The 13,529-nt window shown below is 46.8% G+C and overlaps 1 protein-coding gene across 1 annotated transcript in view; it reads right to left on the reverse strand.

Annotated features, from left to right (window-relative positions):
- The window catches only part of LOC108108765 (MOXD1 homolog 2), a 110,670-nt gene that overhangs the window by 53,585 nt on the left and 43,556 nt on the right, over positions 1-13,529 (reverse strand). Inside the window, exon 2 of the mRNA XM_017216932.2 lies at positions 7,493-8,373. Within this exon, the coding sequence (XP_017072421.1) occupies positions 7,493-8,041 (549 nt within the window). The 5' untranslated portion in view covers positions 8,042-8,373. The remainder of the gene's footprint in view (positions 1-7,492; positions 8,374-13,529) is intronic.

Raw genomic sequence — 13,529 nt, forward strand, 5'->3', positions numbered from 1 at the left:
CTAAAAAGGTTACCCAGTTCGGGATGGTCTCTTGGCTAGAAGGTTATCTCCATCCCAGACACAGTTCCTCTCAAGCATTCAGAGCATCTGCATCTGAATCTTTGGGCCGGGTGTGATTTCTGGTGCCTCCGACAATCAAAAAGTGATTAGCAAGACACTCGACAACATCGGCGACAACTGCAAAAACAATTGGGAATGTCATGTGGCATGGCCTGGGAAGCGAGAAGCCGCGGCAAGGCGAGATGCTTAACATACAAACACACTTAACGTGTAAACATGGCCAAAAGAGCGTTGACCATATTGGGCTGCAGGCCGGCGTTCTACGCACGGCAGCACCGCGAACAGCAGGTACAAGCAACGACATCGGCCAACGGGACAGGCTAATATGACCGGCGGAGAAGATGCTGCCTGGGAACCGGTTCTCCCGCTGACATTATCAACATAATCAAGAGGCCACTCCTCCTCGGCACCCCCAGCATCCCGATTTCTAAGCCTTTTCAACGCTCATAAATTTCGCGGCCAAGACACCAGCAAATATTTTGCAAACGCAACGAAAATTGCGGCCTGGAGAATTATTGGTGGGCCAGCGGAGCTGGGAATCGAGGATCGGGAATTGGGGCCAGGGACTGGCCGGGAAAAAGAATCTTTCGCATATGGGCAACGGTACTTTCTGCAATTATCCGTTGTCTTGGCCAAGATGCGGCCGTTGTCGAAGATGCGGCTGCTAAAGCTAAGCAAATATGCGCACTTGGCATTGTCCCGCCGAAGACAACGACGCACTAATAGCCCGTAGAGGGGGTCTTGGGCTGGGATAGAGGAGGGATTCCACTCCACAGTACCCAGTACCAAGTACCGAGTACCCAAGAGCCAGTCAAGTGGAGTGTCTTGGGGTCTGGGGCGGCTGTTTTGCGGTTTTTGAGGTTTGCGTTATGTGCAATAGATTATCAAAATGCTGAGAGGAGCCGGGGAAGAGGACGACACGACCAGGGGCTTTTGGCCAGGCTGAGGCCAAATCCAGCCAGAGCATCCGACAACGGTTTATGTCACATGAAAGTAATGAAATTAAATTTCTCCCTGCCGCACACACACACTCACACACAGTTTTGATATGTGCGATAATTTTAAAAGTCAACCAACTTGGCCAGGACAAGTCTTAGCTCAAGCCGGAGTCTTGGCCAAAGACAGAGCAGAGGCAGAACCAAAGCCTGGCCATCTACGCAACATTCTGCAATCAAGTGTGCATATTTACTTCCTGTAATTGAGCATTTATGGCTTTTATGGCCTAACGGATTTGCCCGTCCTCGGTCTCGGCCCCTCCTCCATAATTGTTACGGCTTTGGCTTTAAAGCTGACGGCCTGGCCAGGAGGGGGTCGGCATTGGGATTGAGACTGGGATTGAGAACGAGGCGGAGTCGAATGTCGGTCCTCGTGCGCTTAAGTCTATTGATTATAAAGTTTATGCATAAATTGTAAATTGATTTGGCAGTTAATTGATTTGCCAGTGTCTTCGCCATGTGCTTGTGTGTGTGTGCTTAAGCCCGAAACTGATGAGTAATGACTTTGATATTGGCCAAAAGTTACAACACAAACCGTTGCATTTCGAGCCATTCAGCTAAACTCGACTGGATTCGATTCGATTGGGTAAGTACTTTTCCTCAGAAAGTTTCCCATGCATAGTTTATGGCCTTTGAAATGTGTTGGGTCCATTGGGACAGGAATGTCGGGGCAGTGGAGGCAGGAGTCGGGGATATAAATTAATAAGTTATGGATTTCATTAGATGATGAGTTGGTGATTTGAGTTATGTTAATGGCCATAATCTCAGCAATTCCGATGCGCAAGGCTGACGTGGTTATTAAACCCGTCACTAGCAGAGCTCAAAAGTGTATTACTGGTAGGTTATTGTTACTAAAAGTCTATCTGGTAGAAGTATTAAACTACTATTGCCAAGAGGCAGTAAAAGAATCACCTCGCTAATATGGTCCATCATCGCTTCGCATGGCCCTCAATTCGTATCGCATTCATAAGCTATGATATGTATAAATACAGCAACTTGAGCAAATCCCCTCAACTCCCCATAGCCATTGAAGCAATTTGGCTGCTTCCCCGACCCACACCCACACTCAATGAGAGAGCCCAGGGCGAAATGTCGAGGGTAAATATCTCAAAATTGAATAACAAAATATTTATGCGTCTAGAACGAGAAATAATAGAAAAAATTTAACTATTATTTATTTGGTTTGGTGTTCTCGATGCGCGAGCAGAGAGTCGCTGGAGGAGAACCGGAGGGGCTTCTCATCCATATAATTTGCCAGCATGTATTTATGATTTATGAAGTGGCTGAGTATGGGTGAGTATGGGTGAGTGTGGGTGAGTTTGTGTGAGAGTGTATCTGTGTATGTGCGTAGGCGTAGGAGTACACCCCCACCAGCAGCCACTGTGTGCGTGTCTTCAACTGCAAATAGTGCTTTAAGGAACAATGGAGGAGAGTGAGATCCGGAATGGCCATTGAGCTTGGTCAGCACGCGAATCGCTTCGGTTATAGATACCCTCAGACCAACACTCCCGCGGAACACGCACCCAACTATCCGGGAACTATGGAACGGAAAAGCGGAGGAACAAATTGGATAATGTCTATAAAACTAATTGAATTCTAAGCGCTGAGCACGCCACTGGGCCACAGCTGTGAGAAAGTAATGAAAGCACCAGCGCTCCAATCAAACAAATACAAAGAGCGACGACCAACAAAAACTGAAAAAGAAACCCAGAGCCTCGGAGTTCGGAGTTCTGAAGTGATGACATGCAAGCTGTTGGACAGATAGATGTATCTACGGACTGATGGCGAGTGTGTGTGGGCAGCAGATAGAATTTGTGGTATGGCCACGGACAGGGGAAAACAATTTCACACACAAAACGTACAAAGAGAAGAATTACTCAAAACACTCTAAGATGTTCGCATGTCATGGCTCGAAAAAACCAGAACCAAAAAACAGAAAAGTGAAAAAAACGCAGAACAAAAAGCTCATTACTCATATGCCAATCAAAAGGGAGACCCCGGACAAGCCGCAGATCTTGCTATGCTCGAACTGGACTGAACTGCCATAATTAATCATCCGCCGATAATTAACAGCGCAGTACGTCCAAATAGAACATAGCTCTAATGCTAATGCTAATGCTAATGCGGATGGTAATGCCCGATGTATCTGCCAGATACACTTCCATCTCGGGGAAAAGTGCGCACGCATGGGGTTCAGAAGGTTGCCAAATCTGTTGTTTCACTTCGAGCCACTTTAATGAGTTTGTAATGGAGCTTCGCCTTATTTTTGTGCAGCGTAACCACTTGAAAATGAGTCAAGGAGATGGACACCGGGCATATACGATACCATATACCATATACCATGCCCTGTAACGTATACCCCTGCTCCTAAGCTGTCAATTCCATAAGCAACCTTCGGCTTGAGTGATGTACTACGATGGCCACAAAACATCGACATCCCATCGCATCGCATCGCATCGATGGTCATTAGCAAAAGATGACGACGACGACTGTGATGTGGATGTTGATGGCGCTCCGCTGATGTTGCGCACTCGTAATTCTTCTATAATGGATCTGTTATCTCCGCGCTTAATGGGTTGCCGCTCTGGCCGCTGGGGTGCGGTGCCCGTGGGGTGGACTCGGTTGAGAGCGGGTTGCGGGTTAGAAATGACTGACAGACTGGAGGCATGCTTAAAACTTGAAATTAAATAATTAGTCGCTGGCCAAGTTCGCTATTCGGATTCCCTACTTTTTGTCTTGTTGCGCTGCGTATTTAGATGGGGCCAGGGTAATGACCTTTTAAGTACTTTTAAGATACTAATCGCTCCTTGGTTTTTGTTGGCTGCTCTAAACAGCTAATGGCTTGTTATGGCTTGTTTGTTGTAGTCCACTCCTCCCTCCGGCGACTCCGCGAGTGCAACAAAGTCGCCAGCCACTTTGGATGGCACTAATTAACGTCAGAAGAAGCTTTTGGCTCTGGGGCCTTCGGCCTTGGCCGGGCGGCTGTGTTGAAACCATTTTCACAAAAACTTTTCTCAGATGCGTATTAATTAAAATTTTGATAAGACTCCCGCTCCTCGGGGCTCGTGTAATAAAAGTTGGAAATAAATTACACGAAATTAGTATTTCTCTTTAGGTGTGGCATCATCATCATCGCCATCGTCGCTTTTTCGGCGGCAGCCGCAACGGCAAAGGGCTTATCGCAAAAGTATCTACGAAATAATGGGCGACTAATAGGCCGGGACCCCGTCCCAGATCCACTTCTTGGCTTGTTGATTATGTCAGCTTTTTAAAGCGGATTCGCTGAGGCCATTTAGTGCCTGTCTCCGTCTCAAGTTGAGTTGACTTGTCTCGACTCGACTTGGCTTGACTTGACTTGGCCGGACTCCTACTCTTGTTCCTCCTCCGGCTTCTGCGGGTGAAAGTGAGCAAAGTTTCTGCTCGCAGGGGAGCTACGAGAACGGACTTATAGAGTTACACTTGTTGTCGTCGGTGGCGCTGTGGGAATGTCAACTTCAGATGCTGGTCAACTGGCCAATAAATGATGATAGTTCTGGGTGAAATCCGAGCCAAGGCAGCTGGGAAAACCGGGCGAGACAGAGACGGAGAGCGATAGAGGCAGAGCCCGAGGAAACTTATCAAATATTTGTCCCACTTGAGTGATATCCCAATAAAGCTGCGTGTGGGCGGTTGGTAAGACTTTGGAATGTTTAAAATGTCAGACAGATGCGTGTTTATCTGTGAGATACATTTCGAGTTTCCTCAAAGCCGTTTGTTTACATTGAGGAAACACAGATATTGATGGGATTGATTGCTAACTGCGTTCTTTGCATTCCCAGAATGTTTACATAATTCCGGAATGCGTTTAATTGAGATATATTCCATGAAAGTGTTGTAATTATGAAGATTTAAAAACGAAACTAAGTTCCCACACAATGATTATCTCGAAAAGAGGTTTTCATCTTTAAGTTTTCCCCCCCAAGCCAAAACTAAGCGACTTGAGAGTGAAATAATCATAATAATGGCAGAACTTATAAGCCGTGCCAAGTAAAAAGCATTCCAAGTATGCCAAGGCACATGGCACTTGCCCAAAAAACCGAAACCGAGCTGAAGGAAGCCCAAATTGAATGCGAAAATTCCCACACATTGTTCAATCTAATGAGAACTATGTCAGTGGCTGCCGCTCCATCGTTTGCCTATCTGACACCCTTCCCTCCCAGAAATACTTAAGCTTATGCTTATATATTTGCCCTTGGGCTGACACTTAAGATAAAAACTCTTGACAGAGAGAGAGAGAGAGCTTCTCGAAGTTGGCTTTAGGCTTTGGATTCGGCCCCCACCCGCTCTGGCTCCGCTTAAAGTCAATTGAACAAATTCTACAAGCAAATATTTTATGGTCAGTGTTCTGCTCTCTCTCTCCCGATGTGTGTTGAATTTTAAATGAAAATTCCATAAATGCCAGCCACATAAAAATGTACTAGGCCATCCATCCATATTTCATTCCCCATGCCTAGGAATGGCTATCTGTCCTGGGCAAAGTCGCCCTGACAATTTAATAGTATTCCAAAAATTAGCCAATTAGTGGCCGACGGAGCTGCTTTGCTTTCCATAAATATTTTCATATCGGAAATATGCATAATAATTGCATAATTTGTTTCAATTAGCAGCCCGGTCACTGGACACTTGTAATTAAGAACTTATAGGCGATAAGCTTTCCTGAGCTGAGTGGGGGAATTCCATCAGTATGTATCGTATAGGGCAGGGACCTAAAAGTCTCCGCCCGAGGCAAGTGTAAACAAGTCCCGGACCTTTGACGCTGCGCCTTCCTCCTCCCACCTGCACCTGTGGCACCTAATTAATATATTAAATCGGCATATCTATTTCAGCTCTAATTAACCTTTGAGCCTCTCCACAAATCAGCGCCCATACAAAAAGTCAAAGCACCCTCTCCTCTCTCCTTGCCACTTTTGGTGGCGAGGTGACAGTCACGAGTCCCATTATACGATATTGTATGTACAATTTGAAGCAACTCGCAATTACCAACGACACGTCAAGATGTGAAATTAACACCGTCACACAACCAGACAGAGCGGGCCAGAAGGGGCGTGGCAGGGGCAGACAGACATATTAATGTATCTGGCTGGTATTTAACATTCAACAACAATAACAATCACTATGTGTGTGGGTGACATTTTCGTTGGCTGTTCGCTGTTGGCTGTTGGATGCCTCGAAAATCATTAAATCACACAGCAACAACAAGGAAGGAAAAAAGCTTTCTCTGTTTGTGTCAGCCATACAATTGGCCTCCCACACCGGCTACTACCCACCGCCCACCGCCCACAGCCCACTCCTGCCTCACGCATATTCTGCCGCGACAGGAGTGCAAAGGAGGAAAAAGAAAATGGAAAAGCAAACGGAAAAGCGAAGAGCTACGCAACCACAGCACGCAATACTCGCATTTCATTAGACACTTTGCAGTGACGACTCCTATTACTCTTCCTGAAGAGTCACCCCTGGAGGTGCTACCACTTCCTCTTCCAGGCCGAGGACCTTGGCCAAATGACGTCGTCTGCGGTGGCTTTCCAAACAAAAACGAAAAATTAGCGTTTTATTGGCTGGCGTGGTCAAAGGCTGGCTGTTGGTGGTCCGATGATGGCTGTCAAACGAATTGAAATGGAATGGTTGATCGGTGCCACAAATTTGTCCAATCTGATGGCCGAAATGGAGTTAAAACAAAGGCAGAAGGTGACCCTCTGGATATGAAATGTGAGCTGGAAAGCCAAGAAGTGGCCATATGCTATAATTTCGTAATAATTTTTCGTGTTTTTAGTGTTTCGTAATTGAAAAGGACAAATCCCTGATGGTGACCTCGATCTGGCTAAGCGCGTCCCAAGGCAGTGACATAATTCCGTAATAAATATCTTCCCATAACTCGCAACCAGTCGGATTAAGTGATATAATCAAGTAACAACGACTAAACTAAAAACTATTCCATTAGCCAGCTCAGACAGTGCAAATAAAAACTTTTCTGTCCGACGCCGCAAATGAGTTTGTCATTATTCAAGGGCCCGGGAAACCGTCCAGTATATACACATTTCGCGCACCTTTTTGTGTGACTTTGTTCTTGCCACAAATTAATTACAATCCAAGTTGAGTGGCAAAATGTTTTTCTTGTGTATTTTTCATGCAACATATTTATCAACACAGTCGCAGCGCAAAATGTTTGCCCTGGGAACGAGACTTTGCGAGAATAAATTGGATGATATTAGGGCGACAACTTTTCATTTAGTTGGCCGGCCGGGGCTGCCCTTAATTTCCGGCCACACGCATTGGAAAAATGAAAACGTTGGCGGGGAATGAAAAATCGTTAGTGTTCTACGGGTATTCAAGCTTCAGTCCACCTCCCCAGAAACTTTCTTTGTGCTGGGCTCTGGGTTTTTATTTTGCGCTTCACTTACCTGAAAATAGGTTTGACCCTTGTCCACCCAACCGATGGCCATATCGGCACCAGCCAGATTGCCATCGGGCGAGAATCCGAAGCCGACGTAGCCCAGGGTACGTGCCTGTATTTCAAATGTTATATCCTGATTAATGATTTGCCATAGTATGCGAAAATCCTCATTCAAATCGATGGCATGATCCCAAATGGGTGTTCCCGACGCTGCCGCCGCTGCTGCCGATGTTGCTGCTGTTCCGGCTCCTGCTCCTGCCCCTACTCCCGCTCCAGTTCCAGTTCCCGATGTTTTGTTGCTGCGAGTGGACAGCTTGCCGGCAGCCCGGACTCCGCTGGCCAAGAGGAGGAGCAGCATGAACAAGCTGAACGTGTGGCAGGATATAAAACATGTGATTAACGATGACCGCCTTGAACTTGAATGCGTTGCCGCTGCTGCTGCTGCTGCCGAGGGTCGTCTGCTCCTTCGCAATGTTGCTGCCGTGCTTCGTGTTGCTAGTAGGGCAACATCAGAAGCTGCCACTGCTGGCGTAACTGCTTTCCTGGGCTGAGCCATTTTGTGCGATTTGCTGGGCTTGCTGGGTGCTTGGGTTTAGCAAATAGTTGTGATTACTTTCCTCGTGGCCACGTTGACATTTATTGCGCGCGAAATCACTGGACGATGGCTCGTAATTACGCAACTGTCTTACGGTCTCTGAGCTGTGCTTTCTTTGGTGTTATCACAGTTACGATTATTTACTCAAGCAGTTTTACTTTCGTTGCTGCTGCTTCCTGTTTCCGATTTGCTGCTCGTTCGCTCACTCGCTCATTAGTTTCGCTTGTCACACGAACAAAGCCGCGGATGAACAAAGCTCGAGCTGGTGCTGGGCCTGATCGGGCGGATGCGACCTGAAAGTTGGTAGGAAAAAGGAAAAATGTTATATAATTGCTATAATTTGTTGTCGGCTATAATGGCTGCAAGAACTCGATTCCTGCCTGCCCTCGGTCTTCTTTCGTGCTGCAATGTTTAAACGCATATAATTACATAAATTATGAACCGGTATCTATGAGATACACATCCCCATTCGGCTACTCAGCTACTCAGCTACTCAGCTACTCAGGCACTCTGCCACACAGACATCCATCCATCCATCTATCCACACATCACAACAAAGTTGACGGTTAATTTTTGTAGCCGTTTCTGTTGGTGTTGCTGTTGTTGTCGAGAGTTCGTCAACATTTTCCTTGAAGCGTTAATTAGCCTGGTCACGCAGTTTTCACAGCAATGTACGTCGGAAGACGAAATGGCTTGGAGTACTTGGAGGGAGCAGGGAAATTCAATTTGGGGGGCAGGGCGGTAAGGAAAGACTACTGAGAACTCAAAACTGGTATCCCAGTGACAGGAAGATGGCAAGTTTCTTCCGAAACAGCACTTACACTCATTAAAATGGCACAAAGTTGAAACCAAAGGATAAGATTTTCTGCAGATATTTGTTTCCACTTCTGCCAAAAATATTTCCCATGTCTTCGCTGAACCGCGTCAAGTCAGCCAGCACACCACCCCCACCTTACTCTATTTGAATGACTAATTCCGGGTCCCCTCTCGGATATCAAAAGTCTTCTATCTCGCACGCAATTAGTGCGTTGTGGCCTGGTCAAAGCAAATCGAAGATAATTACAGCTTGTCATAATTTTAATGAAGAAGGTCGCCCAGAACTGAACCCGAGTCAGGCCGCTGTCCGTTGGTCTGTCTGCCTATCCGTCCGTCAGTGGGGAAGCCAAGACAAGTGGGGGCGAGGCCAGAGCAGGTCGTCGGTCGTCCAATGGGATTTATTGTATTAAATCGCCGCGGCTTAGCCAGACGAACCGCAAGCGCATTGACGACGTCTAGTCCGTCCGTATCCCTCAGCCTGTCCGTCTCCTGCTCCGACTGCTGGTCGCCCTCCTCCTCGGTTGCCATCGCAGCTGTCTGCGCATATTTGGTGTGCGGTTACATTTGATTATATGCCAAAAGCGACCCACCGCCCGCTTTTCAGCCAACACTCCCCGCACACAAATCTTTAATTTGACGTCGGCGTTTTGGGTAAATGTCAAATGGTTGGTAATTTGTTATAAATAGCCAACTTCCGCTGGCTCGACGCAACTCGTAGATACCTTCCGCCCTGTGCTAGTGAGTGTCTGAGTACTGCGTGGATACTGAAATGTATTTTCGCTAATTCCGAGTGCTTAGTCGCGTGTTCAAAGTTGACAAAGGTCAACAAACGCCTGGCAAACAGAACACAGAAAATTGAAAAGCCTAAAACGAAAAATGAATTAGAAGAAGAGTGTTCTCTTTTTAAGGCCGATGATGGAATGCTCTTCTTTCGAACTCGATAAGGAGTATGAGCTAGAAGTTGATGATACACTATTTCGACCTTGACATACCCTATACTATATCGCAAGAGTTTCATCAGTCGAGTAGAACTTACAGAACAACATTCTGCCCTGGGGAAAATTGAATATCTTAGCGGGATGGGCTCCGCAGTAACAATCTCTTCCTAATGTTGACCAATAAAAGTAATTTTAGGAAGTTCCTGCCATCCGACAAATGTATCTCGAAGATACTACCGCAATATTCTAGCAGATTTCTATGGCATATTTATAGGTGACTTTTATGTTCCACTTCCTTCCCAACGCAACGACAAGGTTATTGTGCTTGCCATCCACCCCGCTGCTGTTATCAAAAATGTATCCGAAAGATACACAACAATAAGCTTGATGGAGCAGGCAATGTAGCTCTACATGGCTCCTCCTGCCCCAGCTCCTCCTGCTCCTCCTCTTAGTCCATGTTTTCGATGGCGCTGAGTGACGGCCGGGAACGTTAAATGACGTTGATTATAATTATGCGGACTTGTACTTTGTACTACACAGGGCTACAGGGTTCCCCTGTTTTTGCTGTTGCTCTTGCTGTTTGTTATTATTATTGCTGTCGTCATCATCATCAGCAGCGGCAACATCATCATCATCATCATCATTATCACCATCATCGTCATCGCCAGGCAGAGTTTGCAGGCTGCAGACTTCGACTGTCGTTGATGGGGCGGTCAGATGAATGATGTCTCTTAAATACAGACCGAGCACAGGCGAGGCCAATCGTCCTCATCATCATGATTGTTGCTGCTGCTGCTGCCGTAAAATTCGAGCCAATTTAGCCTGGAGGGGGCAGGTCCGGCAGGTTCCTCCTTTTGCCAGGCTGCACAGCATGTTGCCCAAGACCAAGACGAAGACGAAGACGACATTCATAAGTACAAGTGCTCCTCGCCAAAGTCGAGCTGCCAGCGATGACATCGTGAGTCTGCCACCAGAAATGCCAGTTCCCTGGCCAGGCCTTGACTCGAGTATCGATCATTTCTGGCTGCTGAGAGTGCCATCTCCAGAGGACATTTATAAGCACAAGTACTTCGCCCGGCTGGCCGCTCGTATAATATTATTACTTGGCGAATTAACTACGCCAAAAGCAAAACAAACACAAACTGGAAGATTGCTCTGGCAACTGGTTCTAAAAGGCACGAAATGGCTTCCGTAGACACATTAGTCGCTTTTACACAAAAACCCAGACAAAACGGACAGACCAGGGTCCCCTCTTCACCGCCACCCCCATTCCTTTCTTTATCCATGCCCATCTGATGGGTGAGCAAAAAGATGCAACTGAATGAGGCATATAAAAGCCTTCCCAAGCGCCGCCGCGGCACACAGAAAAAGAGCCAACAGAAGCGGAAAGAAAGAAAAAGAAAAGGAAAAGAGGAGCGAAGAAAAGCAGGAAAAAATGAATACAAGTCAAAGACTTTGTCCAATGGTTTTCATCATTGCACGATTTGTAGATGGCGCGGGTAGTTCCACCGGGGGGCGGGCAGGGAGGTTGTGGCCCCAGATCTGGTCTGCGGCTGCTTCTGTTCGCCGGCAGACGGACAACGACATTGATGAGGATGTTTTGCTGGAGTCACAGTGGGGCAAGCCCACATGGAAGACGCAGACTCAAGGGGTCCAAAGGCGGTGGCGGTCTAAATCTAGTGTGGGATTTACCTTGAATTCGGATTAAATAACTCGTTACATGGAAAATCAGTTAACTGATGCTATTAAACTTAAGTCTATCTCCAACTATCAGATACCATCTAGTTACCAATTAAGTACAAAAGAGTTAACACAGAGCCAACTTAGAGAGCTTGATCTAGGTTCAATGTATTACCTAGCTTAAGTTCACAGCAAATACCATTTAAACACACGAACTAAAGGTAAGTGTGCCAATCTATTGTTCTTGACTGTCGGTTCTTACAAGAAAATAAATGATTGGCCATCACTGCCATTCCCACTGGGAAACTCGATCCCAAACAAATTGTTTTCCTGCTGGCGTCATTCCGGGGTATTCCTTTCCCTTAATTGATTCCATTCTAATTACAATATTTAGCCAACTCATTGACCCAATCACGGAGCATTCCTCCCCCCACCAGCTCACCAGTTCACCAGTTCACACATCATTAATAACGATGGGTTCTGATTTGTGCGAAAAGCTGAATGCTGAATACTGAATACTGAATGCTGGCTCCTTTCACCTTACACTCGCGGGGGCAATCGAATGCTTTCACATTTTAATATCTCTCACCAAGTGAGCAGAGTGTAATTAGTGATTTTTGGCACATTCAATACTTTCTAATCGCATCCCAGTGTGCAGTTTGTGGCAATTTCTCTTGCTTAGCCGCTCGCTGGGAAGCCCGGGGATCCGGAGAAAGGGGCATGCTTCCCGTGTATGTTTTCATTTAGCAGATACAAGCGGCAAGTACACGGGATGCTACCGGGCCTTCGTCATCGTCGAAGATGCTCCATCATGTGGCAGCAACAACTGCAACATCATCAGCAGCAAAAGCGGCAGCAATGCCATGCGTTCTCGTGGTTGTTGTCGATTCGAGAGTTCTGCGGTTGCCGCAGCTTGATTATAAATGTACGAGGCAACTTGTATGACATGTAAGTTGTTGTACTTGCAGCCGAGTATCTCTGTATCCGAGCATCTGTGTATCTGTGTGAACGTGTATCTGGAGGAGCGTGCATGTGTGGTTGTCACTGCACCTGTCATCCTTGCAGTCTTGCAGCCTGCCAGCCAGCGAAAATTGCCAGTGCGGTGGGGAAAAAATTATTATTTATCATCAGCGGGCCAAGGTTTTCCGAGACAAGTCAAACTGGGAATTATATGGGTATGCACGTTTATACAGATGCGCTGGGACTCCACTAATTACTGCACATCATTTGCTTACTCGAGTGCCTCTTCTGCCGCCGTTTCCAGGCCCATCTCCCCATCAACCCATCTACCATCAGGCAACTTGCCCAACTTGCTCCGCTCGCCGCCTTGCAGATTTAATTGAGTAAAAAAATTGACTAATTAGAGTGAGTCCAAAGCACTTGGCCCCGGGCAACAGAAGCAGCGGAAAAAACAAGTCTGGGCTCGAGTTGAGTGGGGTTTTAGTAGGTGGAGGGGGAGGAGGTGGCAGGTTGGATGGCTGAGGGGAGGGACTACCTGTTCTCATTTATTACGGCCTGGTCAAGAGCGGTTTGAATCAAAACTGCGCCTCCAACCCAAGGCTCCTGTGTCGTCGTCGTCGTCGCAGTCGTCGCCGTCGTCGTCCATCGTGTGTCGTCTTCGTATTTAATGATCATTAAACAAGCTGGCAGCCAATTGCACTAAAAGCTGCAGGCTTCTTCTGCCTTAGTGGCCATCTTACAGTGGGCCTTGTCAGCTAAAAAAAAGTGGAAGTCGGCCAGAAGATGGCTGAGATAGGTTAAAGCCCACTGTGAGTGGACCAGCCGACTGATGAAAACTATTAGTGAAGGCAGCTATGGAGCTGCAAAGTGGCTGCCTTTTGTAAATTGCACCGACATTCCAGCAGTTCCTGCTCCTCCTGCTTCCTCCTGGACCGTCGCGTAATTTAAATAATCATAAAAAATAATAATTCGTTCTATTGGATGCCTGGCCATGTTCAGCGCCCTGCTGCCTGTTGATTATTATGGCCCTGGTAATATCTTTTGCTCGTTAACAA

This window comes from Drosophila eugracilis, unplaced genomic scaffold (assembly GCF_018153835.1).
Source record: "Drosophila eugracilis isolate 14026-0451.02 unplaced genomic scaffold, ASM1815383v1 contig_2154, whole genome shotgun sequence".
NCBI lineage: Eukaryota > Metazoa > Arthropoda > Insecta > Diptera > Drosophilidae > Drosophila > Drosophila eugracilis.